The 25,920-nt window shown below is 29.8% G+C and overlaps 1 protein-coding gene across 2 annotated transcripts in view; it reads right to left on the bottom strand.

Moving 5' to 3' along the window:
• Nucleotides 1-25,920, bottom strand: part of LOC145334326 (teneurin-m-like) — a 132,109-nt gene that overhangs the window by 91,077 nt on the left and 15,112 nt on the right. For both annotated transcript variants that reach the window (XM_080179738.1, XM_080179737.1), the window contains exons 4-7: nucleotides 23,179-23,278; nucleotides 16,737-16,802; nucleotides 15,919-16,071; nucleotides 1,513-1,553 (exon numbers count right to left, since the gene is read on the bottom strand). In XM_080179738.1, coding sequence (XP_080035864.1) covers nucleotides 1,513-1,553; nucleotides 15,919-16,071; nucleotides 16,737-16,802; nucleotides 23,179-23,278 — 360 coding nt within the window. The remainder of the gene's footprint in view (nucleotides 1-1,512; nucleotides 1,554-15,918; nucleotides 16,072-16,736; nucleotides 16,803-23,178; nucleotides 23,279-25,920) is intronic.

Below are 25,920 nucleotides of genomic sequence, written 5' to 3' on the forward strand. Positions count from 1 at the left end.
TAAAACCTTGTTGAAATATCATAAAAAAATAATGCAATTCCAATTTCATGTAATTTTATCATTATGTGTATTTTATAATATCATATTTTTTCAAGCGCAGCAATTTAAGGTTGAGTAGGAAGTTTTATATAAATAAAACGGTTATGCCTCCAACTTTTTGTCCATCAATAATAGTTATTGTATTGTATTATAACAGCTTCCCTTAAATATTAAAATAAAAAAAATATAAGATAAATACCAATTTTGTTAGCCCCGAAGACCCAGGCTAACAAAACTAGTATTAATTTTAATTGTCAGTAATACGATGCCATACATGATTTTCAGTATGACTGAGAACCAGTTCTAATCCTGCGGATATTAATCGGTTTCGAAGCCAAACTGAATCGAATAAATATTCTGTTTTAGTTTATATTCCTTTACTTACTTATTAATTTATTAAATTTAAGAGGCAAAAGGAGTATCAGGGTTTGGGTACGGGATAAAATTCTTGTCCATTGTTTCATCCCTTTATCCCTGTGGAATATAGACACATTTATCTGGCTAAAATTAGATGGAGTGCACTAATTATAGTTTAGACATATGTACAAATTCAGATATTCATGTAATTCCAAATTTTCAGTAGATTTTTGTAACAATGATCGCAAATTTGCTAGATCCCTATTACATGAGAAAGGCCAAGGATCTTTAGGGAAAAGGCAACGGATATAAATTATTATGAGCAAAATTATCTATTTAAAATCAATGATTGAAAATTTTGACACCACTAGTTAATAAAGAAGTTCCCAAGGTTTTTAAGCCAACAAATTAGAGAACGCGTTTATAAAACTAAGAGAAACAATATCATTTGCAACACAGTTTCCCCTCCCTCCCAAAATAATACCTTTTTATAAATTAAAAGCGACTTCAAATTTCAATGCAAGTTGCCAAATTTAATTTAACACTATTTTCACTTTTTATCTACAAAATCCAAGATAGCTTTTTAACTTTTATATCTTTAAAATAAAAATATTAAAGGTAAAGAGCATAAAAAGTAATTCTGAATGGAATATATAACATCAGACACACATAATCATATCAAAGGATATGTAATTAAACTTATAAGGTTTAATATAACATTAAATCCTTGCCAAATTTTGCAACCAAAAAATCTACCAAAATTTTGAATTTTTTTTGATGATTTTTAAAAATCTAAGATTATGTTTACTAATTAGGTTGAGTTTAATGAATATGCTATAAAAAGATTTATCATTTAATTGATAATTTTTACTGTTTTGGGTATGAAGAAATAACTGCAAAAATGTAACTTTTTTCTAAGCCACCCTTTAAATTTTGAAACAACCAGACAGATTTGTATGATGTACATTTAACTTTTTGATGCAAATACCTTTAAACTTCATTTGTTTCACAATATGTTAGACATTTAGAGTTGGTATTTCAATTAAATGTATATTTATAACAAGAATAACAACATACATTAGTTATAGAGTTACTTCTAAAAACAAAGTTTTTTACCTGTTAGCTGCCCACTAGAGCCGTAATTTGGTAAGGTAGTTCTGAAATAAATAAAATATATAAGAATATTTAAAAAATTAAAAATTGTTTTTGTTTCCTAAAATATAAAAATGGAGAAATATTAAATATAGAAAGTATAATATATAATTTCTTTAACTTTAATATCTGAGAAAGAAATGAAAATTGAGTCTAATCCAATAATCCCTATACTCTCAAAATCTATTTAGGTTTTTACAAAACTTATTTATACCTATTTTTAGGTATAAATTTGCTATAGCTATTTCAGTTTAAACATTCAATTTATTGAATCTGAAAAAAAAGTTCGTAAACTTTTACTGTACACTGTTAAAAATAATTTTTTTTTTTAGCATCAGGTAATACTATATATTCTTCACATTAATGTATAGTATCAATCCGTACGTACTAGGAAAAAAACCTTATTATGATACAAGGAAGTTTTCAATGCTGTATTGAGTATTAGGTAATGTTCTGTGAAGTAACATGTAATACTAAATAATGTATTTGTCTGTAGAGTATTATCCAATACGCTCTTGGGAATAAAATTCAGTACGGTAGAAGTAATTTTTCATTACCCTCCTTCGCAATTGTTGTTACCCTCTATCATAATTGTTGATACTTTGTAGAGTATGAAACTGTTTTACTTTGTATGAAAGATCAGTTTATAATATATGATTATTATATGTACATATACATTTTGTTATATCAACAAACATACCAAGCAGAGCCATAAAACATTAATTTAAATGTAAATTTAGTAAAAAAATTACTTTAAAGATGTTTAGAACTAAAAATTATCCTTAAAAATAAAAACTATAGTCAGTCATAATTACAAAAAACAAAATTATAAATCTGAGCATAAATAGTAACATTTCATCTTTGTCTAAAACGACCAAGCAGAAACACTTCCATGAGAGGTGTGCACGAATGGTGTCTGTTTCAATTATTCTTTACAGTACAGATTCGTACCCTAGAACGTATGAATAGTTACTATTTTAATAAACCATTCTCTTGCGTATTGTCTGATACGCTACAGCGTATGAAATAGTACTAAATCAAGAAACATTTCTACAGCGTATTTTCCGATACCCTACAACGTATAAAATATTACTATTTTTATAAACTTTTCTACAGCGTATTCTATAGTACCCTAGAGCGTATCAATCGATACTAAAAAATGTATGGGTTCTGTATAGTAATAATTATTGTGTTATATAGTATTACATAGTGTTATATATTAATTATATAGTAGTAGCGTACTTACGGGTCCAATACTCTCCAGAGTATCAATTGATACAAAATAAAAAAAAAATTTTTAACAGTGTATACACTCTACTGTTCTAAAGTATTATTAGTTTATCATTGCTTCCCATTTGCAAAACAAAATATTTTCAAAAAATTGGGAAAAACTAGAAATAAGACAAAGGCCGATAAATTAATAAACATCCCCATCGATGATACACAAAATTACTGTAGATTTAAATAAGGGTTGAAACGTTTGAACACTCAATTTAATGAAATAAATAATCAAAATTCCCCAAAGCCTACGAATAAGAAAACTGCATTATAAAACTTTGAAGGCTAGTCAAATAAACCGCCCATTGTACCCTCTCTCTCTCTCTGGGGTAAAACCCTAAATTTTCTGTGGAGAGGTGTGGAATATTATTTGTATAAGAACGCCAGGAAGAAAAATGTGGAAATATCAAATGTGGATTAGGAACCTGAATACAGATAAATAGACAGGTATACTGTAATACAATGCTATAAATAATTTTTCAGTACGGTCGAGAATCCGGATCTAATCCAGCAGATATTAATCGATTTGAAGACATACTGGAATAGTTATTTCTCGCATCGTATTATATACAGCTTTCCGCGGATATAAAATGTACAATTATAAGATCAAAACCAGTTTTTATATTCTTTATAATACGACGCTAGACATAATTTTTCAGTATTGCCGAGAACCGGTTCTAATCCATCAGATATTAATCAAATTGGAGACATACTAGAAAAAGAATTTACCACTTAACTGATTCTTTTTCCTTATATATCTACCATACCGATTGAAAAAGAGAGAAAAAAAAGAAAATTGTTGATAAAAAAGCTCTCAATATCATATTTTAGTGTAAATACAAATATATGTGTGGGTGTACCATCAATTTCGCAAATAGTATTATGATTGAAAAAAATAGCAAAATGAATTTAGGAAGGTTTTACATGGTAAGATTCAGGCAAGGGGAAGAAGCAGCTTTTGCTGTAGTAATAATTTACTGGGTGATGATTTTATCAATGCAGGGATCCTAAAGGATAAGACAATGGATAATAAATTGATGTACATCCCCAAAGTTACCCTACTGAGAACTAAAATTATTGGTTTAAAAGTTTGGATACTACTAATTTGTAACCAATTAGTCAAAATTCAATAAGAGTACCCAAATTTTTAGACCCAACTAATAAGAAAATATGGTTATTAAAACTTTGGGTACCAGTATAATTTACAGTCATAAAGACAACGATGTTGTTAAATATACAAATGTCAAAAATATATTATACACCTACTATTGAAATTGATAAATACAGAACCTAGTAAAAGTGTCTGACTCTGATTATGACGAAAAAAAAAAATTAGCCAATGAGAGGCCTATATTAATTTTACCATTGGTCAATTACAGTGTATACTGGACTCCTCTCATTGGCTATTTTTTTACGTCATAATCAGAGTCAGACACTTTTACTAGGTTCATAAATACACTACTATTGTCAAAAACACAGTGAATATCCTTTACTAGTTGTAGAAAAGGCAGCACCCCAAAATAAATTTTGTTACAGTGATGCCACACCACATATATGTTTGCAGGAGTAATCCTCATATAGGGAGAAAATCAAGAATTGAGGGGACATTAGACTGGAAATTATATAAGGACCCAGAGTTTTATTTACACGTCTTTTTCATTCGGTTGCTTGAAAACCTTGGGTAATTTTTCTTTCTTGGATAGTTCAATGTATAAGTGTCCAATCTACAAAAGGGGTAGTTTTGTTTATTATATTGATATGCATCAATTTATCATCCATTGTCTTATCCCTTAAGATTCCTGACAAGAGCTAAAGAGAGAAAATGTGAGTGCTATATATATTTTTGTTTTGATCTGAAAGATAATCAAATTTTGATATTTTATATAAAAATGAGAAAATTTTTCTATATTTTTATTATATTTTCTTACGTCTGACACATTTCAAGTAGATAGAATTAAGTTTTAGATAACAAAAAGTATAGTTTGTTTCTTTTTTGTTTCGCCTGTAGCTTTAAGGGGATATGCATCAAATTTGTTTTCATGTAAAAACACAACCTTTGACATAAAAAAATTCCCTACAAAGGAGAATCAAATTGGTTCAGCTGTTAGCAAGAACTTTTTTATGAAGTCAAATGGCTAATTTTTGAGACACTTTTTCTCGTTACTCAAATACGGATCCCCTAGTTGCTAAAGGCGCAGCCGCTAGTAAAGCGATAAATACAAATTAAATAAAAGTTGCGCTCCCAAGAAAATCCCCGAAATGAAAAGCTGTCAAGTCGCCCTTGGCATCGCTGTATATTGCATTAAGTTGTGCTACTACCCCCCTGTGTGAGTGTGATGGAGGGGGGGGGGGGGGATTACCCCCTGTTGAAGTGTAAACTATGTCTACTGTCACTGAAACAATAGGGGGGCCTACACCTTACATATGCCCACCATTTTATACCAAAGATATCCGCAGGGGTAAAGGGACAGTTTATACGGAGGCCATTATTTTTATGATACATTTTAGTATCAAAATATCTTCTGCTAACGAATTTATCTTAATAGTTAGTTAAAAAACTATGGGTACTATTCATAAATTTTGATTAGTAAGTGTTCTAAGTTTTCATCCAATAATCTTTATCTACAGAAGAGTAATTTTGCATATCATCATTTGGGTTGTATTTTAATTTATCGTTAATTGCCTTAGCCCTTAAGATCACTGGCTTTATAGGAAAGCTGTCTACGAGTCATATGAAGGTTTTAAGCTTTTTTTTGTAGTTGCTGAAATAATTAGAAATGCGCGAAAAAGACCTATTTTACGCGTTTTTTCTTCAGTGAAGCTTTCTCTGTGCATCAATGGATCTTGGCTATTCCAGATTATTTGTAGGCCTTCTTGTGCCGCTTAAAATGGTGTGCGGGTATGATCTGTACGTTCAGCCGTTTGGCACCTAGCAGCCTTTAAAATTCATAGATTTTTTGGAAATATTCGTTACCAGGAATATTTTACCGTGAACTGCATTAGATCCGTAAATTGATCTGCGTCCCTTTTTCCTCCTCATAATTTAGAAAGTAGGAATATTAATTTATCATCCATTGTCGTATCCCTCTATCTCTGTAAATTTAGTAGTAAGGCAGGTAAAATTCATTATAGAATTCCATAAATAACATTTCTATTAATCATTTATTTTGACACATTTATATAGGCAAATGTTACAAAACAAAAGTAAAATAAGGTTTAAATGACCAATTAAAGTAACGGTTCTTTTTGTGGATTTGGTAATAGTTTAGTTTAATGTAGCTTCCCTGAAAAAGAGAGGACATTGGGTTATAAATAATACTGGTACCCAACACTTTCTCTCATTATTCATTTTCTTAAAAAACTTTGGGAACTCTTATTAAATCCTAATTAATTGGTTCAGGCTTGCAGTGTTTAGACTTTTCCACCAACGAAGGGGTAATTTTGTTAAACTTCATTGGGGAAACATAAACTCTATAAATGGGCGTTTTTTTTTCTTTCAATGTCCGTTCCATGATAAAAAAATAGGTATGAAACAATTTTTATCATTTTTAGAATCGCGAAATGCAATTGTTGCGCCCATATCTTTGTTCCATTGTTTTCCCCTCCTAAAGATTTTTAGGTATTTTTCTTATAAATATCAATTTCAATTCCCATACATATGGGAGAAGCATTGCGTGAACAGCAGGGATCTGAAGGGATAAGACAATGGTGGATAAATTGTTGTACACCTACTATGATGATAAACAAAAAGTCCCCATTATGTTGATTGAAATTGAAGATTAAAAATCTGAACAATGCTAGTTTGAACTAAACAATCAAATTTAATAAAAATATCCAAAGTTTGTAAGCCGTCAAATGAGAGAAAATGTTCATAAAACCTTGGGTACCAGTAAAATTTACAGTCCAATGTGCCCTACCTTCCTGGTGAATAAGAATGTAAAAGTGATTTTTTATCTCATAAACAAAGTTTTGCCAAATCCCAAAAATAAATTTAGAAGTTTTTAGCCTTTTATTATCATTAACATTAATATTATTAACATTTTTCATTAACAAGGAAAAATTATAATTTTAATTGGCGGAAAAAAAGATAAGATTGTTTTAATATAATTTATTAATTTCCCCGTAAGAATGTAATAATATGGTACTTGTCTTATGAAAATAAAAGAAAGTTATGAAAAGGTGTTAGGTAGATGATGCTTTGTTTTTATAACTAGTTGCTTCGCCCCATGACTTTAGGGGCTTATTCAAAGAAGTCAGAGAGAGAGAGAGAGAGGACAATAGGCTGTTCAATAGTTTATTACACTAGGTCCCAAAAGTTTTATAATGATGTTTTCTTATTCATTGGTTTAACAACTTTGAGGACTTTAGTGAATTTTGTTTGGTTGATCCATTAAGTTGAGTTTTTAATTGTTTTAATTTTAATCTACAGGTGGGGAATTTGGTGTATCATCATTGGGTATGCATATAAATTTATCGGCCATTGTCTTATCCATTAGATCCCTGCAAAGAAGTAGTATGATTATTACATAAATAGAAAAAAATACTAATTTTTCAATATGGTATTAATATTGTTACAATTTAACAAAAAGTTTAAAAATAAAGTTAAATTTAATCTTAACTGAAATATGCTTATGATTAGTATATATTTTGTTCATCTATCTATTCAAGATGATAAATATGGGAAGGGGGAGGGGTCGAACATGACACCTTCATTGCTATCCTAAAAGGATGGGCAAAAACAAAGGGTTTAGAAAAAAGTGGGAGGGGTTTAAAATGTGAAGAAATGGGGAGGGGGGATGATTACCAGGTAAAAGAAAGGGAAAAGAGTTTGACATGGCAGGGGGTGTTTTTATAATATTGTTCAAAAATTAGAAATGGCAAAGCTAATACAAATTGCCAAAAAATTCTAAAGATTGTAATTACTTTTAGCTCATTACTGTTCATTTTGTGCTATGATATTTGATACTTATGAACATAATTATACTTGTTTCATTTCTTTATTGTTATTGATATACATCCCCAATGTTGATAAACAAAATTATCCATACTGTAGATTAGATTATTAGTTGAAAGGAGTAGACACCTCTAAATTTAAAACATCCACTGAAAATTCAAGAACAGTGCCCAAAGCTTTCTAGCCAAAGAATAAGATAACGTGATTATACCAGGAACCAGTGTAATTTACCAGGAATCTAAAGAATGGCCAAAAAATTGATATACATATCCGATAATATTACACAAAATTACCCCTTCTGTAGAGTACAATTAAGTATTGAAAGTTTGGACACACAGCCAACCAATCAAAATTCAAGAACAGTGCCCAAAGTTTTTAAGCTAAAGAAAACTTTGGGTACACTATAGGGACACCACATTGACAGGTATGGTCATCCCTGGGTGATTGAAATGAACTCATTACGATTTTACAATCAGCACTTAGTTTCAGTTGCACAGGGAGGCGGGGATAGGTCAATAATGGATAAAAAATTAAACATGGACGTCTAAGCTTTTAATGGGGTAAAATAAGGGTTTCAAATCATAATTATTACGCCTTCTTTAGCGACTATAAAATAATCTTTTAGAGCCCAATCCCTTACTCCCTGAAAAAGGCTAACTGAAATCTGATAAATAGAAACATGAATATTGAATATTTACTAAAGATACCTCTACAGGGAATTATCAATGGACGATAAATTAGCCTTTTGTATCAGAGCTTAACTGCACTTATTTTACATTTACCATATAAAGCTATTCTTAGACAAAAAAACGAATATTTTCTTAATCAATTAATATTGCTATTATTGAGAAAATCCATACATATGTAGAAGATATCAATTTACTGTGCGGCCGTTTTAGGTTTCACTTAAAGGTCAGATTATCATTTACGCACAAACACACACACACTTCCTTTGGGGACAAAGTTCCCAAAGTTTTATAATAACGTTTTCTTATTCGTTTGTTTAACAATATCGGAGATTTTAGTAAACTTTGATTTGTTGGTTTATTAAGTTGAGTTTTTAAACGTTTTAACCACTAACTTTAATCTACAAAAGGGGTAATTTTGTGTATCATCCTTGCGGATGTATACACTCCCTTTGTCTTTACAATGAATATATTTCAATTAGTAAAAAAGTTAAAGGTAAAATAGTTATTTTTTAAATCAAATATAAATTCTAAGTATTTTTAAAATTATTTGTTTCTTGAGTTTACTTGTTCCTTCCTTGAATAACTTTCTTTAATTAATATTGAGTATCAATTTCATTTTTTTCCAATCTGTTTATATTTCTAACAATTTTTCCATCATCAGAATGGCGTTCTTTGTCATAATAAATTACAATAATATGAATACTTTTTGTTTCATATATGGATAGACAAAACTTAGAATTTTCTAATTTTATTCATGACCTGTTTCAATAATTTAATAGATCATCAGTTCCAATTAAGATGTTAAAAAATGTATGTCTGCATTTTGAATCTTTTAATTGTAGACGAAAACCATCTAAAATACCAACATAAAGTTACCATGTTTAACAAGTGTTTAAAAGTGCCTAACAGGTGACAACCATAAACCCCCATTGAAACCAACAGGGTGCTGTCGCCATTTTTGTCACCCACCAAGCCCCCGCAGGGCAGGGGGGGGGGGAATGTTGACACTTTTACAGCCATTGTTTCAAGCAACCATCAGTTTTATATTGAGAATACAGGGATTAGATAAAAGATAAATAAAACCCCAACCCCCAAAAAAATTACGTAAATTTTACATTTCTTGGGATATAATAAAGGTTCTTCAAAGAAAAATACTCTTTTTCCTTCCGTAAAAACTCAGTTTTCAAGGCTAGATTTATAAAAAAAAAAAATCTGCAGGAATTGTCATTAAATATGATCTTAAATAGCTCTGACTTTATTTACCCCATGACACAAAACCACATACACACACACATATGGATTTATTATTACTTGGATATTACACCAGATTATCAAAGAACTTAAAAAAAGTGAAGCTTGTAAATGGCTACATTAACGATTTCTCCCCAATCTAACATCGTTACCCGATCCCCTCCCCTCCTACTGAATGAACGAACTGACCAATTTTTCTCCAGTCATAATATCCATGTATATTCCATATCCATTGACACAAACTAAAATAAACCAAACTGGGAGATTTATTTTTGGTTTTACCACCAGTCTCCCAAAAAAAGCTATCAATGTCGCGCTACGGGACATTTTTTTTTCGTTCGATACCCTGCTGCCTTATATAAAGACATTTTTTCATATGTTGGACATTTTTCATATGCTTTTAAGGTTCTTTGTTTTATGTACAAGTATATTTTATCATTTATTATAAACAACTCTTATCATAACCAGGGCTGGAGGGGGCATTAAACTGTAAATTCAGTAACCAAAGTTAAGGTAATTTTATTAAATTTTTGATTGTTTGGTTTCCAACTTTTTAATCAATTAATCTAAAGAAGATAAAGTTTTGTTTATCATCATTGGGGATATATATCAATTTATCGTCTATTGTATAATCTCTTTAAATTCCAGATAAAAACTATCAAAGACATTATTGTAAAAGGTAATTTGATTTTTAACTATTTCGTAAAAAATTACTTTACTAAAAGGGCATTTTAATAAGGCAAACTTTTTCTTTTTTGTTGCAATATGCAAAGTTTACTGCATATACTTAAAAAAAAACTATTTAATTTTTACTTTTTTTATGACATTGTTAAATAAATTACAAACAGGCACATTAATGTTCATAAGTTGCGCTGCTGTAATTAGATAAGTTGTCCAAATTCTAAATTTTAAAAGAACAATAAATTGTCATACAGAATTAAAGTATGTAGAACAGTTTCAGCCATATGCAGAAAAAGTAAAAAGATAATAACGTTTGGTGTATAAACAGTTAAATCATTACTTCTTTTTCTGAATTACAAAGGAGAGACATGCCCTAATTAAAGAGAAGCTGCCCTGAGGTGGATTCTTAAAAAAAATTTGCCCCATTAATCGCTTAGTGGGGCAAAATTGTTTTCGTGATAAATCCACCAAAATCACATTAAAAATCTACAAAAATTAAACAAAATCATAGAAGGGTTATTAATTTTTGTAGATCTTTTATGTGATTTGGAGGATTTTTCACGAAAACAATTTTGCCCCACCAAGCGATTAGTGGGGCAATTTTTTTTTAAGAATCCACCTCTGCTTGGTATGAAGTGAACTATAGAGTAGCTGCACTACTTGAAAACCTCCATAACATGACACTGCAAGTTTTACAAATATGAAATTTCCTCAAAATTTATATTAACCAACAAAATTGCTAAATTTTAATAAAGGGTGAAAAAAAACATATTTTATTAAAAGATTGATAAAAACTAGACAAATCAAAGAAATTCATGCCTTAATTTTTTGTGACAACATCCATATATACAAAGACAATTTGATGTATGCAATCCCTTTATATACATATCTAGGTTTACTTAAAAGACTTGTACCATTAATAAAAATAGTTATTAGGTATTCCTACTTATTTAAATAAAATTTTAGCTAAAAATTTGAATTTACTATTATGAATAAATACCGAAAATGGCCAATTATTTCTGCTTTGTTTAATAAAACTACTCGTAGATTTAAAAAGTTATTTCATACAACAGAATAATTAAATTTCATAGCAAGATAAGTTTTGGTCCAAATTAAAACCTACGACAATTTTGAGAAATGCAAAGTAGTAATCAATTTCATAATTGTATAACAGTTTACTGTTACATTTTACATACAAAAAATCAAATACTTGATGCATATTGGCCAGCTGAATCATATTAAAAAGTAGTAAGGATTTTGTCTGAAGCTAAAGGTCTATAAAATTGCAATTTTCAGGGAAGCTTTATAAATATCTTCGGGTGGTTTTAGACTTATTTCTGACCTTCCCTCTCCCTCTCCCCCACTATAGGCTGAGGGCAAAGCAACTAGTTATACTTATATGGTAGAAGCCCAAAGAGAGAGGGGACAATGGGTTGTTTATTACACTAGTCCCCAAAGTTTTATAATAACGTTTTCTTATTAGTTTGCTTATTGGTTTGGTACTCCAGTGAATTTTGATTGGTTGGGTAATTAAGTTGAGTGTTCAAACGTTTCCAACCGCTTATTATAATCTACAGAAGGGGTAATTTTGTGTATCAACATTGGGGATGTATATCAATTCATCCCTTTAGATCCCTGTTGGAAGCATATTGTATTTTAAAATTGTTGTTTCCCCGATATTTTATCCAATATTCTCGTGGCTCAATATTTCAACAATTTCTCTCAAAATTACATTGTACCACTTTTAATTTAAGCTTCAATGATAATAAACAAAATTAGCCCTTCTTTAGATTTAAATTATTGTGGAATGGGCACTGAAAATTTCAAGCAATCAATCAAAATTTAATAAATGTTCCCAAAGATTTCTAGATGGTTCTTTAAAAAGGTCCAAATGGACCTTTTGGTATATTTCGAATATTTTCTAAGCAGAAATGGATATTCTACTCTACATCCCCACTTCAGACCCTCCCCCCCCCACATTTTCAATTTACCTATATTTTCTTTAAAATTACTTAAAAGGTTAACTTGATATTATATAGATTCTATATTGATACAGGGATCTAAAGGGATAAGACAATTTTTTATACATATGTGTACCATCTTCTGTAAATTAAAATTATTGGTGCAAAAGTTTGGACACTGCTATTTTGTTCAATTTAATCAAAATTTGATTAAGTTCCCTTAGTTTTAGGTTAAGTAATTAGACAACGGGTTTAAAACTTTAGAAACCAACATAATTTACAACCCAATGTCCCACCCCTCCCTGACAGTGAAATATTATACGTTTGTGCTGGCATTATATCAACATGGTAGATACGGGTTTTTAGTAATAATATCTTACAACAACTTAAGAATATGTAGTCAGTCATGACTACTTTAATGTATGGAACTAAAGGGATAAGACAATGGCCGATAAATTGATGTACATTCCAAATGATATAACACAAAATTACTCCTTCTGTAGATTACAATTAGTGGTTGAAACGTTTGGAAACTTAACCTAATAAACCAACCAATAAAAAAATTAAACAAAAGTCCTAAAAGTTGTTGAGCCAAAGAATAAAAAAGCGTTATTATAAAACTTTGGGGACTAGTGTAATAAACAGCCCAATGTCCCTCAGCACAAACTAACACATTCAACAGGGTAAATTACATTTTTCGACAAAATCATAAAAACAATTTGTTTCTTTTAATTATTTATCAGCTTTTATAATATCCATTAAGTAGTAAAATTATTCAAAAAGTTGAAAAATTCTCAGTTGATAAAAGCTGTTTTGACTTAATAATTGGCTCTAACTTTTGAATTTTTATTGGATTATGATTGGTTGGTTTCAAACTAAAGTGACCAACTTTCCATATATTAATTTTAAGATACAGAAGGGGTAATCTTCATTGTCCTATCCCTTAAGGTGTATATCACTAATTTATCATTTGATATAAAAATGTTCTAAGTTTGGCAGGTATAGCCTAAAACTTGCCAATTTTCAAACTTGTAGGTTAGTAAGCATCAAGTAGTGAAGTACTACTAATATAAATATTATATTAGACAATAAAAACAGTATGAAATAATCATTAAAGCAATAAAAAAGCTATTATAAAATCAACAAAAAAGTATTCATTCAATATTTTTTGATATTTGGAGTAATACAAGTAAGAAAAAGTATCTTTAAAATAAAGAGTAGATTTTTAGGCAAATTTTGGCAGGTAATGAAAACAAATCAGAGAGACATACGAACATTGTAAAATGCACAGTAACAACGCATCCAATATTCAACAATATCTAGAAGTCAAAATAAAACTCAGGGTTCTAAAGGGATAAGACAATGGTGGATAAATTGATGAACATCCCCAATGATTATACACAAAATAACCCTTATGTAGATTACAATTAATGGTTGAAACGTTTGGACACTCAACTAAATAAACCTACCAATTAAAATTTATCAAAAGTCAACAATTTTTGCCAATGAATAAAAAACGTTATTGTAAGACTTTGGGGACTAGTGTAATAAACGATAAACCACCCAATGTCGTCTCCTTCCCTGACGAATGGACGTACAGACATCCTCTAGTTATAGAGTAGCGGCGCTATTTTAAAAAAATAACACACAGCAGAAGTTGCGACTAATTCACTGAGAGATCAAAAGAATAAAATACTAAATAAAACAAGAACAAAATTGTCAAAAATAGCGCCAAATTTTTAAATAAAAACGAATAGAAATAAATATTTTTAAAAGCTTCATATTACTTTCAGGGGTAAAAAGTTTTTGTTATTTCTATGTTTTGTTTCTCCTTTAAGATTTCAAGATTTCGCTATCCACTGAACCGATTGATTGCTTCATTACAGGGAAGCTTTACATATGCCTTAGGTTGGTTTTTAGGCTATTTCATTTTTAAATTTAATTCCTGGGATGATTTTAGATCAATCCCCCCCCCCTCTACCTCATTGAATACACAGCCCCTAGATGCTAGGGTCGCAACCGCTACTATAAGGTATAAAGTAGCTTCGCCACTACGGAAAAAAATCTCAATGAAAGGAGGGATGATAGGCTAATGAGATTAGAGCCAATTTAACCGTGTAATTCTCCTTTAAAAAACGACCGGATTTGATCTGTAATAGACATAGTAAATAATTCTAAAATAATTTAGAATAAAAATATGATAACTAATAGCCATTCCGTGATCTTTTATATAAAATAGACTCTCATTAAAATCTGAAAAATTACTAGGTATATTTTTAAAATTCCCAAAAATAATTGCGGATAATTATTTGTTATCTCCATTATATTTTTGATCATCAAGCATTGATAATCAAAAATGAGTTTTTGACACATTTTTTTCTACAGCCATTTATTTCAAATTTATCATTTATAAATATAATAGAAATGATTAATATTAGTATAGAATATACAGTTTTATTCAGGAAGGAAGGGGACATTTGGACTGTAAATTAATACCAATTTTATAAAAATTTGGGTACTTCAATCTTGCAGTGTCTAAACTCTTCAACCAATAATTTAAAACTAAAGAAGGGGTGATTTGGTTCATAATAATTTGGGATGACATAACTCCTTGTTTATTTACAAATCATTAATATTATTATAAAAGATGCTTTTTATAAAAGGGATTAATCTTTATTTGACATATTTTTTTTATAATTTCCTTTTAATGGATTTAAAAGGATTTCTGTTTTAAGTCCAGCTGTAACTATTTAGCCATAACTAAACCGTTTTAGCAGGGATAAGACAATGGATGATTAATATTAACAAAATTACCCCTGTTGTAGATTTAAAATTTTTGTTAAAAATTAAAATAAAGGCACTGTTAATTTGAAGAAACCAATCAATATTAAAAGAAAAGTCCCCAAAGTTTCGATAAGAGCAAAACGAAAGCAAAACAGAATAACATATAATTCTTTTTATGGAAAATTTTTCTTTTTCTTTGAACGTATTGAATCAATCATATGTAACATTCTCTCAATATTGGTAGCTATAATAGATAGTTTATTATAGACAACTGGCTCCTGAAATAATGAAGGGAGGGTTATTGCACTGTAAATTATTAAGGTATAATAAACAGATTTTCTTATTTGTTAGATTATAAAGTTTGGGGTCTTTTATTAAATTTTAATTGGGTAATAAAATCAAGCAGTCCCTACAATAATTTTAATCTACAGAAGGGGTAATTTTGTTTATCATAATTGGGGGTATCTTGTCTTGTCTTATCCTTTTACATTCCTTGGTAATTCCATGTCTAATTGAATACAAAAAGGGACAATAGAGACTAGACAACAATTATTAGTAATTAGTTATCTATTACAAACACCTTTTTTTATTGGCTAGCCATTAGCGAACAAAAAAAAGATTATTCCTATTTTGATAGAGTAGAAAAAAAGATCTTTTGATAACAGATATTTAAAAAGAAATAGAAATATTATTATAGAGAAACTAATAGGACAAACAGACTTTTAATAAACCTAGTTGTCGCGTGGCTTCGCTATTATAAATATATTCTTACCTGTGTGAATCTAAATTGGTAAATTTTTCTGTGTTGGGCGATCTAGTGGGACTATGGGGGCCTCCGGCGCCCCCCATTCCACCGGAGACACCCCCTCGACTAAGCAGGGTGTTTCCCAAACGGGTCCCCAAAGATCCAACATTGTAAACAGACCTAAAAATATACAAATTATCAAAATAGCGTTAAAAAGGTACTAATGATTCGATATTAATTGTGTAAAAATTTTCATATAGTTCAAAATGTCAAAATAGAACATGTTAAAAATTCTCATGAAAAGAAATAATTCTTTTCTATTTTTTGTTGAAAAGGAATTTTTTTCTTTATTTTTTATTCTTTTGTTAGTTTATGCACAACTTGGAATAATTAAAAGAAAAGAAAATAGAATTTCGTTAGAAGGCAAAAAAGGTTTTTGTAACATTTCTTGGACATGTTTTAAGCTAGTTTTTACCAACCCCTTTTAAAACAAACTTGTGATAATGTTAGGCTAATTTTAATTTTCCTTTTAACTATTTTAAAACTAAAAAATAACATGAACAATTAAACTCTTCTATCTAATAAAATCTATTAGAATAGAACAACGAAAAAAGAGTGAAAAAAGTCTTTAACAAGGTTAAAGGTTTTTAGAGCAAGAATGAGATTATTCAAAAGAATATTGATATGTCAAAATAAGGTTTCATTTTATTTAATCTAAATGGTCATTAGTTCCTTCATGCCATGGAGGAAGATACATTGTACTGTAAATTATACTGGTACCCAAAGTGCTATAAAATTAAAACTTTGGGTACTAGTATACTCTCAAAATGTGAAAAAAAACTTACGTTGAGTTCGTGTAGGCATTTTCATGCCTTGATGATACTTTACTTGAGTCTGGGGGCGAATAAGACCTGAAAATAAAAATAGATAAAACGTTATAATTAAATCAAATACCAGAGATATAAAGACAATGAACGACAAATTGATGTGCATTCCCAATAATGATAAAAATAATGAATTGAAGTGTTTAGACAATTATAGTTTATTCTAACCAATCAAGATTCTATAAAAGTTTTGGATTATGAAAAGAATACAAAGTAGCTTTTCTCCTAACCCTGCAGGGCATTCATGATTATTTACCTAATCTAACCTAACATAACATAAAACAATTTATCAAAATCTACTATGAAAATACGACGAAACCCGTTACTTCGTTTTCTTTCCATAATCAAATGTTTATTTTATGTCAATATGAAAGAAAGGTTAAAATAAATCTTTGGGTACCAGCATAATCTACAATCTAATGTCTTCTCCCTCCCAGGTTAATAATATTTCTTTATCCCTAAATCTGTAGGAGAATCAAATTGATGGATCACTGGGAACTTGATAAAAAAGTTGGCATGTATAAAATTGGTCCCCCATGGTGGTGTCCTAATCATTATTGCTAGTTTCCATGGACAGAGATATAACAACTCAATATAAAATAATTTCCCCAAAGTTTTTCTGTCAGCCATAATTGAAGTACAGTATGCTCCAAGAAAAGGCTTTTTTTGTATTTTATAAAAGGAGGGAGGGGACATTGGACTGTAAATTACACTATTCCCAAAAGTTTTTAACACCAAGTTTTCTTATTCGTTGGCTTAAAACATTGGGTACTCTTATCGAATTTTGAATGGCTGGTTTCAAACTTTTTAATCAAGTTTAATAAACAAAGAGATATTTTTAATCATCATTGGGGATTTTTATGAAATTATTGTCATTTTCTTATCCCTACCTCTGATTAAGATGGAAAAATAAATTGTTTTGGCAAAAGATATCATTATCTTCAATTAATACATCTTTATATACAATTCTTTAATCTACATCACAAATACAATTGTCATTTTAGATGCTTTTTTAGTAGCGTAGCTACTATATAACAAGGGTATGAGTATACTTGTTTTCGTAAAACCGAAAAAAATCAGAAAATGTAAAAAAAAGCATTTGCCTGCAGAAACTCAATTTAAGATCAACTTTTACATAATATGTCATTAGATTGTCTTAATAATTACTTAAAATTTATTTAATTTTTGTGACAGATACCCTAATAGCCAAAAAAAATTTAAAGTAAAGTACAGATGCAAACAATCACCATAGTACTACTCCTAAATGTACTAAATCGGCCGCTGAATTGCCTGGAATCCTAAAATTACTGTTTTAACTAATTTAAAACAGTTACCTTACCCCTCAACTATCTATATGAATTTAGTAGGGAGGGAGGGGACATTGGACTGTAAAGTAAACTGAAACCCAAAATTTTTATATCAAAGTTATCTTATTTGTTGGCTCAAATACTTTGGTAACTGTTGGTTACAAATTAATAATGTCTAAGATTACAGTCAAAACTAATTTTCATCATAATCTATAGGTAATCATTGGAATTTAAATAAATTTGTTTTCCATTGTTTTATCCCTCATCTCCCTGATAATTTAGTATGGTATGAAGCCTCTTGACCTAGATAAATACAATGTGTTTATTCCTTTCACTATGTGAAAAAGCGTTGCATCTCTATAATTATATTTTTATGACATTTTTAAATTTTAAAGCTCTTTGTTTTTTCCTACATGATAATGGCTTTTCTAGGGGTTGACCTTTCCCTTCGCAAAATTTTCTAGAACTTGCCCTATATTGAACACATTTAACCTGATGCTATACATATAGTATATACTGGCTACGCTCCGGTCATCTAGGGGATTTGTAATAGAAGGGGCTGGAATATATCCTAAAACCATCCAATGACTCAAATCTAAAAATCAAATAGCCTGAAACCATCCCGGACCAAAATAAAGCTTCTTATAAATGTAGAACTCACTCAGTTCTGTGTTTATCGAGACAAACAACATACTGCTTTAAATGCTGAACTTTTAATAAATATTGTCATCCTTGTTTTTTCTCGGAATAGAATTTTGGTTACAATATTTTGAAGTGATATATATATAGAGAGATAACATATAAAAAGGAGAGAGATAGTGTGTGAAAAAGAGAGAGAGAAAAAGATAGAAAAGGAGAGACATATGGTAACACATGTGTGTAAAAATTTTAGGTTTTGTTACCATTTTACAGGATTTCTACAAAATGTTGAAAATTAACACAAAATTGTAGAATACATTTTGTATGTTGTTAAATAGCTTAAAACCACCAGAGAACCAGTACATTTATTTCAGGAGAAGCAAAGAAATCCTCATCTTAAGACATTGCTCTACTTTGTAGTATTAATATTTTGTAAAAATAATAATGAAAGAAATGGTTACTTTTAAATGAAAATTTCTGTTTTGAATCGCCATATTTATGTATTGCATGCATGCTACTTATTTTGGCAGCAAATATAGATCATATTTACTTTTTTTAGAACATATTCTGCAGCAGCGCAGCTGTGCTATAACTAACTATGGTAGTACGTTCGTCTATTTTTAACTGTTATGCTATTTTTTCACTTTTCTCTTTCGTATGTTCACTAAAAAAACACTTAATTTTAGATAAAAGTACCAGTTTTTAATCCATTGAATGAGAGAACGAGGACCAGAATAATTCATAATTCAATGCACCTTCCCTCCTTATAAAACCCAAAAATATGCTGGATTATATATGAACGTGGTAAATGTTCCTTCTTGTTTAATATGCAATTGGCTGAGCTTTTCCAAAAGTTTTGGGAATATGCAATTTTATTTTTATGCAGCCACCACATGTATTTATGTTTTTAATATGTATATTTTTCCACACTAGATTTAATTAATTTTGGTTCTAATTTATAAAAGCATACCTTTTCTATATTTAGTGTCTATGCATTTATCAGAAAGAAACTTAAATCTTACTCAGAGAGGGAGGGGGCAAGGGACTTTTTATTACCAACCGTCTTTTAATATTATTTTCTTTTGTTGGCTTAACAACATTGGGGACTTTTATTGAATTTTAATTGGTTGGTTCATTTAATTGAGTATCTAAACGTTTCATCCACTAATTGTCTTCTACAGAAGGAGTGGTTTTATGTATCATAATTGGAGATGCATATCAATTTATCAGCCATTGTCTAAATCCTGATGATTACTATAGTTTTCTGTTGAAATAATAACATCACCAAAGACTAACACGTTCTCTGTATGGTTTCCATAAATGTTTTTACTTGAGTAAAACTATAACAATAACATAAAAAAGAATTTCTTTTGAATTGAAAATAAAATCTTGTAGTTATGGTTTTTTTCAAGAAATGTATGGGTTGTTTACTTAAAGACAAGTTTTTATTTGTATGGGATATATAGGTTTCTTTCAGTAATGCCTACTCTGTTAAATCAGAAAGTCAATATTTTGTTGGTCTTATATACATTTACTAAAGAGTAAGTTTGTAGTCATTAGAATATCATTAAGTCGATATAATGTCAGCAATAAATTATTCTTAAAGCTATATAGTCCACCTAATTCATGAATGTGTATTAATTAAACCTCTATTTTATAAACTTTTATGTGGGGATTCCTTTGCAGATACGGAGGTTTTATTATGGACTGTAACCTTACATTGCAAGTTACATAAAATCAAGACTATTAAAAAAGGTTGGTACATTCAATGGCCATGCTACTTCAAAAAAATAGCAAGAAATCATTAGTGAAGAAGCCTTTAAATGATCATTATAGAGACAAAATGTAATTTCCTGTATTTTCTGCTTTTGTTTTTTAACAAAATTCAATATTTTAAATTTTTTTTGTCTTGTAGAAAAGTTGGAGACAAGTTAGTTTTTCTTCAATTATCAAAAATCCATATTTATTTCAGTTGTTTTTGAGATAAAAATCCTAATTCTTAATTATTGATACATCCTTTATAAATAACCCTGAAAAAAATAGGAAGAGAAAGAGATAACAGTTAGCAATCCAAGTTATATGCTATAAAATATTTTTAACTTAAAAATATTTTTTTTTATTATTAAAAAATTAGGCACGGAGGCTTTTTGATAGTGGCTTTAAAATAAATCAACTCCTCTTTAATTAAAATGTTATTAAGTTGTTTTTTTTCATCCATTTTTAGATTTTCATTTTTATTTTCAAAGAGAAGAGTTATTTTTAAAGGATTAAAATTATTTTGTTTTATTTACCTAACTTTTCTGTCTATAAATTTCAACTAGAAATTATTCCCCGTCTAATTTTAAATCCTAAAAACAATTGTAGTGTGTTTGATACAGCAATAAATAACAATATTATCTTGAGGGATAAGACTATGGACGATAAATTGATATACATCCCCAATTGTGAAAAATAAAATTACACCTTTAATAGATGAGATTTATTGGTTAAAAACTTTAGACACTAAAAGTTTGGAATATACCAATCAAAATTCAATAAAAGTACCCAAAGTGTTTGAGCCAACGAGTGAAATAACGTGTTTTTAAACTTTATTTCCCATTGTAATTTTCAGTCCAATGTCCCCTCCTTCCCTGAGTTAATCTTCTTTTCAAAATCCTCCAATAGATAAAGAAGCAAACTTGATTTTCATAGCTATGCAAATTAAGATATTTTGATTTGCTGTTTATCAACATGTTAAAATATCCCCATCCCCTCCTCCTAACTACAAATTGCAGATAAACAAAGTTTAGTTTAGCAATAAAATAAAATTTTCTTACAAAACAGGGAAGAACAAGGACATTACTGTCTAGAAGTAGCGCACCAATAACAAGCTAACAACAATATAGATGGAAAAAAATCATTATAGTACAGTTATTAAAACAAGTTATATAATAAGTTATCAAATATTCATCAAGCTATGCGTTGAAAATTTTAAAATACGTCGTTAAACAATAAATATATATAAGTAATCCACGTAACTTCCTTTTAATTGTGACCAAGTGGCGTACAGACAGACCTTATTTATAGAGTAGTTACGCTACAGAATAGTTAAAATAAAATATTTTTTAAAAAAATGTAATAATGACTTCAACATAAATTAACATAATACATTTTTATCTAAACTTTTTTTGGAGGGAGGGGGGGGTGAATTTACCCGCCTTAATTAATGAGAAACTACCCCCGCTACTTCTATTTCTTGTTTTCTTTACATGAATCAAATAATTTAACTTTAGTTGACTTTTATTGAAGCTATAAAGTCAGTGAGAATATGAGGGGAAAATAGAAATAGATAGGTATGGGAATGGATGTATAATTACTTGGATCCTACACCAGATTTTCATGTTCTATAATAAAGTGAACTCTGTAGCGGGCTAAAATAACGCTCTCCCCATCCCCTCCTATACCCCATCCTCTTTCTTCCTACTGGATATACCGCCCGACCAGTAAATGCATGTGAAACTACAACCTAAATTGACGACAATTTTTCTCCTGTTATAACATCCACGTATATTCTACATCCATTGGTATATGGGGGGATATTTATGTCTTTATGTTAAGCTTTCAATAATAATAAACATAAAATCTAGAAATTCTACTTTTTGACCATTTCTAATATTATATAGGAAGCTTTCTTGAAAATTCGTGCCAAAAATTTCTAAGATCTCTAGCTTAAAGGCCATATATACAAAAGTACAACCAGCTTTATGACAACGAAGGATAAGTTGATGTACAGTCCCAATGATTATAAACAAACTTATCCCTTGGGTAGCCAACGAATGAGATAATTGTTCATAAAACTTTGGGTACCATTAAAATTTTGTCCAAATTGTCGCCTCCAGCTAATTACTTTAAGTTGCAATTAAGGTACTTTTGAATTAAGCAAAACAGTTAATAAATAAAGTCACTATACTGCGAACAAGTAATGTATAATGACACAACCCAATCTTTCCTGATTTTGTATAATTTTTACGGATCACGATTCCAGTGACGTCATATTTTTCTTTCCCGAAAAAGGGAAGGGGGGAAGAAAAAAAGAGATGGGAGAAAAGGGGGTTTTCCCCATCTCTTTGAAGAGATTTTCTTCCCCCCTTCCCTTTTTCGGGAAAGAAAAAAATGACGTCACTGGAATCGTGTTCCGTAAAAATTATACAAAATCGGGAAAGATTGGGTTGTGTCATGTATAATAATGTATTTTATTACACATATGCATAATATATGGAAAAATAACAGTAAATTGTAATGAAGTTATACTATATTCAACAGATATATTGTGTAAATAATATTTTTAAAGATTAATTAAAAAAGAAAAATAGAGTGTAATAAAGTAATTAAACCGAAAATCAACATTAAATTAAAATTAATCATTTGTGTTTGATAAGGCTTGTGTGCGCAGAGAGAAACTGCGTAGTAGGACTTACCTTAGGGTGTGGTGGGGGGAGTAGGCAGAGTGCTTGATTCGGGACTCAAGGGGGAGGGTGTTCTCAGTATCATTCACAGAGGAGGGGATAAATAGAGATCCTGAAAATAATGAAAAAATTTATTAATTTTATGTTTTTAAATGTTTGGTTAGGTTAAAAAAGGTTAAAAAAAACTCAGTAATGATCTTTTATTGACTGTTTAAACAGACACTTCAAAATTGTAGAGTAGCTGAATTAACACATCTATAGTATAGATGTATAAACAGATAACTACCTGCCCCTTTTCCAAGGACCTTTTCCTGTCTGCTAGCAAATTGTTTTCTGCTACTTTGCTGTGTTAATATTCCAGACACTATTAGTTGATTTCCAAAGGCCCAATTGAGAGTCGGTAAAAGATCCTTGGAATGGGGACATACATTTATTAAACCACTTCTTCCTCTAGTGTTTTACTCTAATGCTGAACTACTATATATCCCCCACCAACAAAAAAATAATATCCAATTTTTCTATAAATGTAAACATCTCTATGGGTTTTGTATATAAAAACAAGCTCGCTAACACATGAATAATAAAAGAAACTGATCATTAAATAATAATCATCCTGCACGCATTATAAAAAAATCCGCAAAACGGAAAGGGAAAAACCGTGGGACACGTGACCTAGGGACAAGTATTTTGAAAATAAAAAAAGGTAACATTAATACGCGAAAAGAAACCTATTTTAATCGTGTTTCGGCACAGTATTATGCCTTCTTATTATTTCATATTATTTGTAGGCCTTTAATGAGAGCTATAACGAAGTATGAACACAACATGTACGTTCAGCCGTTTGGCCGTTAGTAGCTTAATTTTTTTTAAAGGTTCGATCCCAGCAATTTTGCAGTATACATTTCAGTGTGAGGCACGTGACACCATATTATCCCGCTGTAGAAGATTAGATAACATTATAATAATTGTATGGAAATAATGAAGCTTAATATTTCATATGTTATTCTTTCCTTTTATTACATTTTCGGGGGGGTTGCTGGTTTTTTTGGGGGGATGGAATAGTTGGTCTTACAAAATACGGACAATACTTTTCCTTAATAGCAAAAACAGGTTCAAACCAGTAAATTAAAATACAGTAATAATATCTTTTTTGCATATTAAAAATATCTTTATGAAACATGCATGCGACTATTAAATCTTGTATTTTGTAGACCACTATGGGGAAATCTTTGAGATTCCCTCGCTTCTTAATTACAAATCCAAGAAGGGGGGGGGGGGTTCTTAATAAAATATATTTTCATATCCTTAAGCAAAATTTTTTATTATAACTAATTTTGTGTTTTTTTATACAACAAAATGAATGCTATAACCATATATAATACTTTACTTGTATATTTAATTTTATCTATGTATAAAGTTTCAGGTATTATTAAGAGGGGTGGGAGTCAAACATCCATTTTTTTTTGGGGGGGGGGAAAGGTAGAAGGTAATTTTATATTGGGACAATTTCTCTTCGGAGGACAGAGGAATTCTCTAAAATAATAGTTATGAACCTTCCCTGGGCCTATAAGAAGCTTTACTGTAAAGTAGAATCATCTATCAACCGTTTAGCTATTAGAATAGGTATAATCTTATACGTATAATAAGGGGAAGGATTGATAAATCTTCCATTGTCCTATCCTTGTTTTTCCTGCGTATTTACCAAGACATATAGTGAGTCATTAGTTATGTATTTTATCAGGAATAAAGGAATTGTAAGAACAAAATTAGTTATGCCCATAAAAAATGCAGGAAAAAGTAAAAAGGTGTTTTTTTTTTGTATGTATATGTAGTTTAAAATCTCGCTATTCGCTTTGTGGTAAATAGACTCATATATCTAAGAAAGGTTCATAACTATTTTCACCCTCCCACAAGAAATAGCCTCTAAAGAAAACCTTCATAACAAAAAAATATCATTTTAAAACTAAAATTAAAAGTGTAGGGTCGACTACCCCTCCCTCAAGTGCCCCTAGAGGTGTCTAGTATCTTTAGTTTGAACATAAAAAGACGTATTTTTTCATAATTTTAATGATTCCTATTTGGCTGTAATGTTTTGTACGTTATTCTCCACATTAGTGTGTACAATCATATCCGCAGATGGGTCATTACTGCAACATGTTAATTAATTGCAATTAGAAGCGAGAGTTTATGAAAATTAACAGTTTTCGCTGTGGTAATAATTGAAAAAATATAATTTTTAAGGGACAGTCAAAATATTTTTATGGCGGGCGTAATTGTACACCCTCCATAATTCCCTAATTAATTGACTAATTTATGTGCATTGAGAATATTCAGTCTCTTTATACCTACACAACATTTACAATAGATATATAAAGTTTAGATGAACAATCCAGAGAGAGAGGGGACAATCGGATGTTTATTATACTAGTCCACAAAGTTTTATTATAAAGTTTCTAAGTTGGCTTAACGACTTTGGGGACTTTTAAATGAATTTTAATTGATTGATTAAGCTGAGTGTTCAAATGTTCCAACCACTAACTTTCATCTACAGAAGGGGTAATTTTGTGTGTCATCATCGGGGATTGGCCTTTGTCTTATCCCTTTAGATCCCTGTCAATTCCTTAATTGGATATATAGTAGCTATAGGAACAATACAACAATATTATTGGTTAAAATATGTACACAGTAGGATGGAGCTTTGATTGTAAAATTTAATCAAGTTGTACGGATAACAATGGCTGATTAGCCATCTAG

The sequence above is a fragment of the Acartia tonsa genome, chromosome 12 (genome assembly GCF_053477335.1).
Source record: "Acartia tonsa isolate MP-2025a chromosome 12, ASM5347733v1, whole genome shotgun sequence".
Lineage (NCBI taxonomy): Eukaryota > Metazoa > Arthropoda > Copepoda > Calanoida > Acartiidae > Acartia > Acartia tonsa.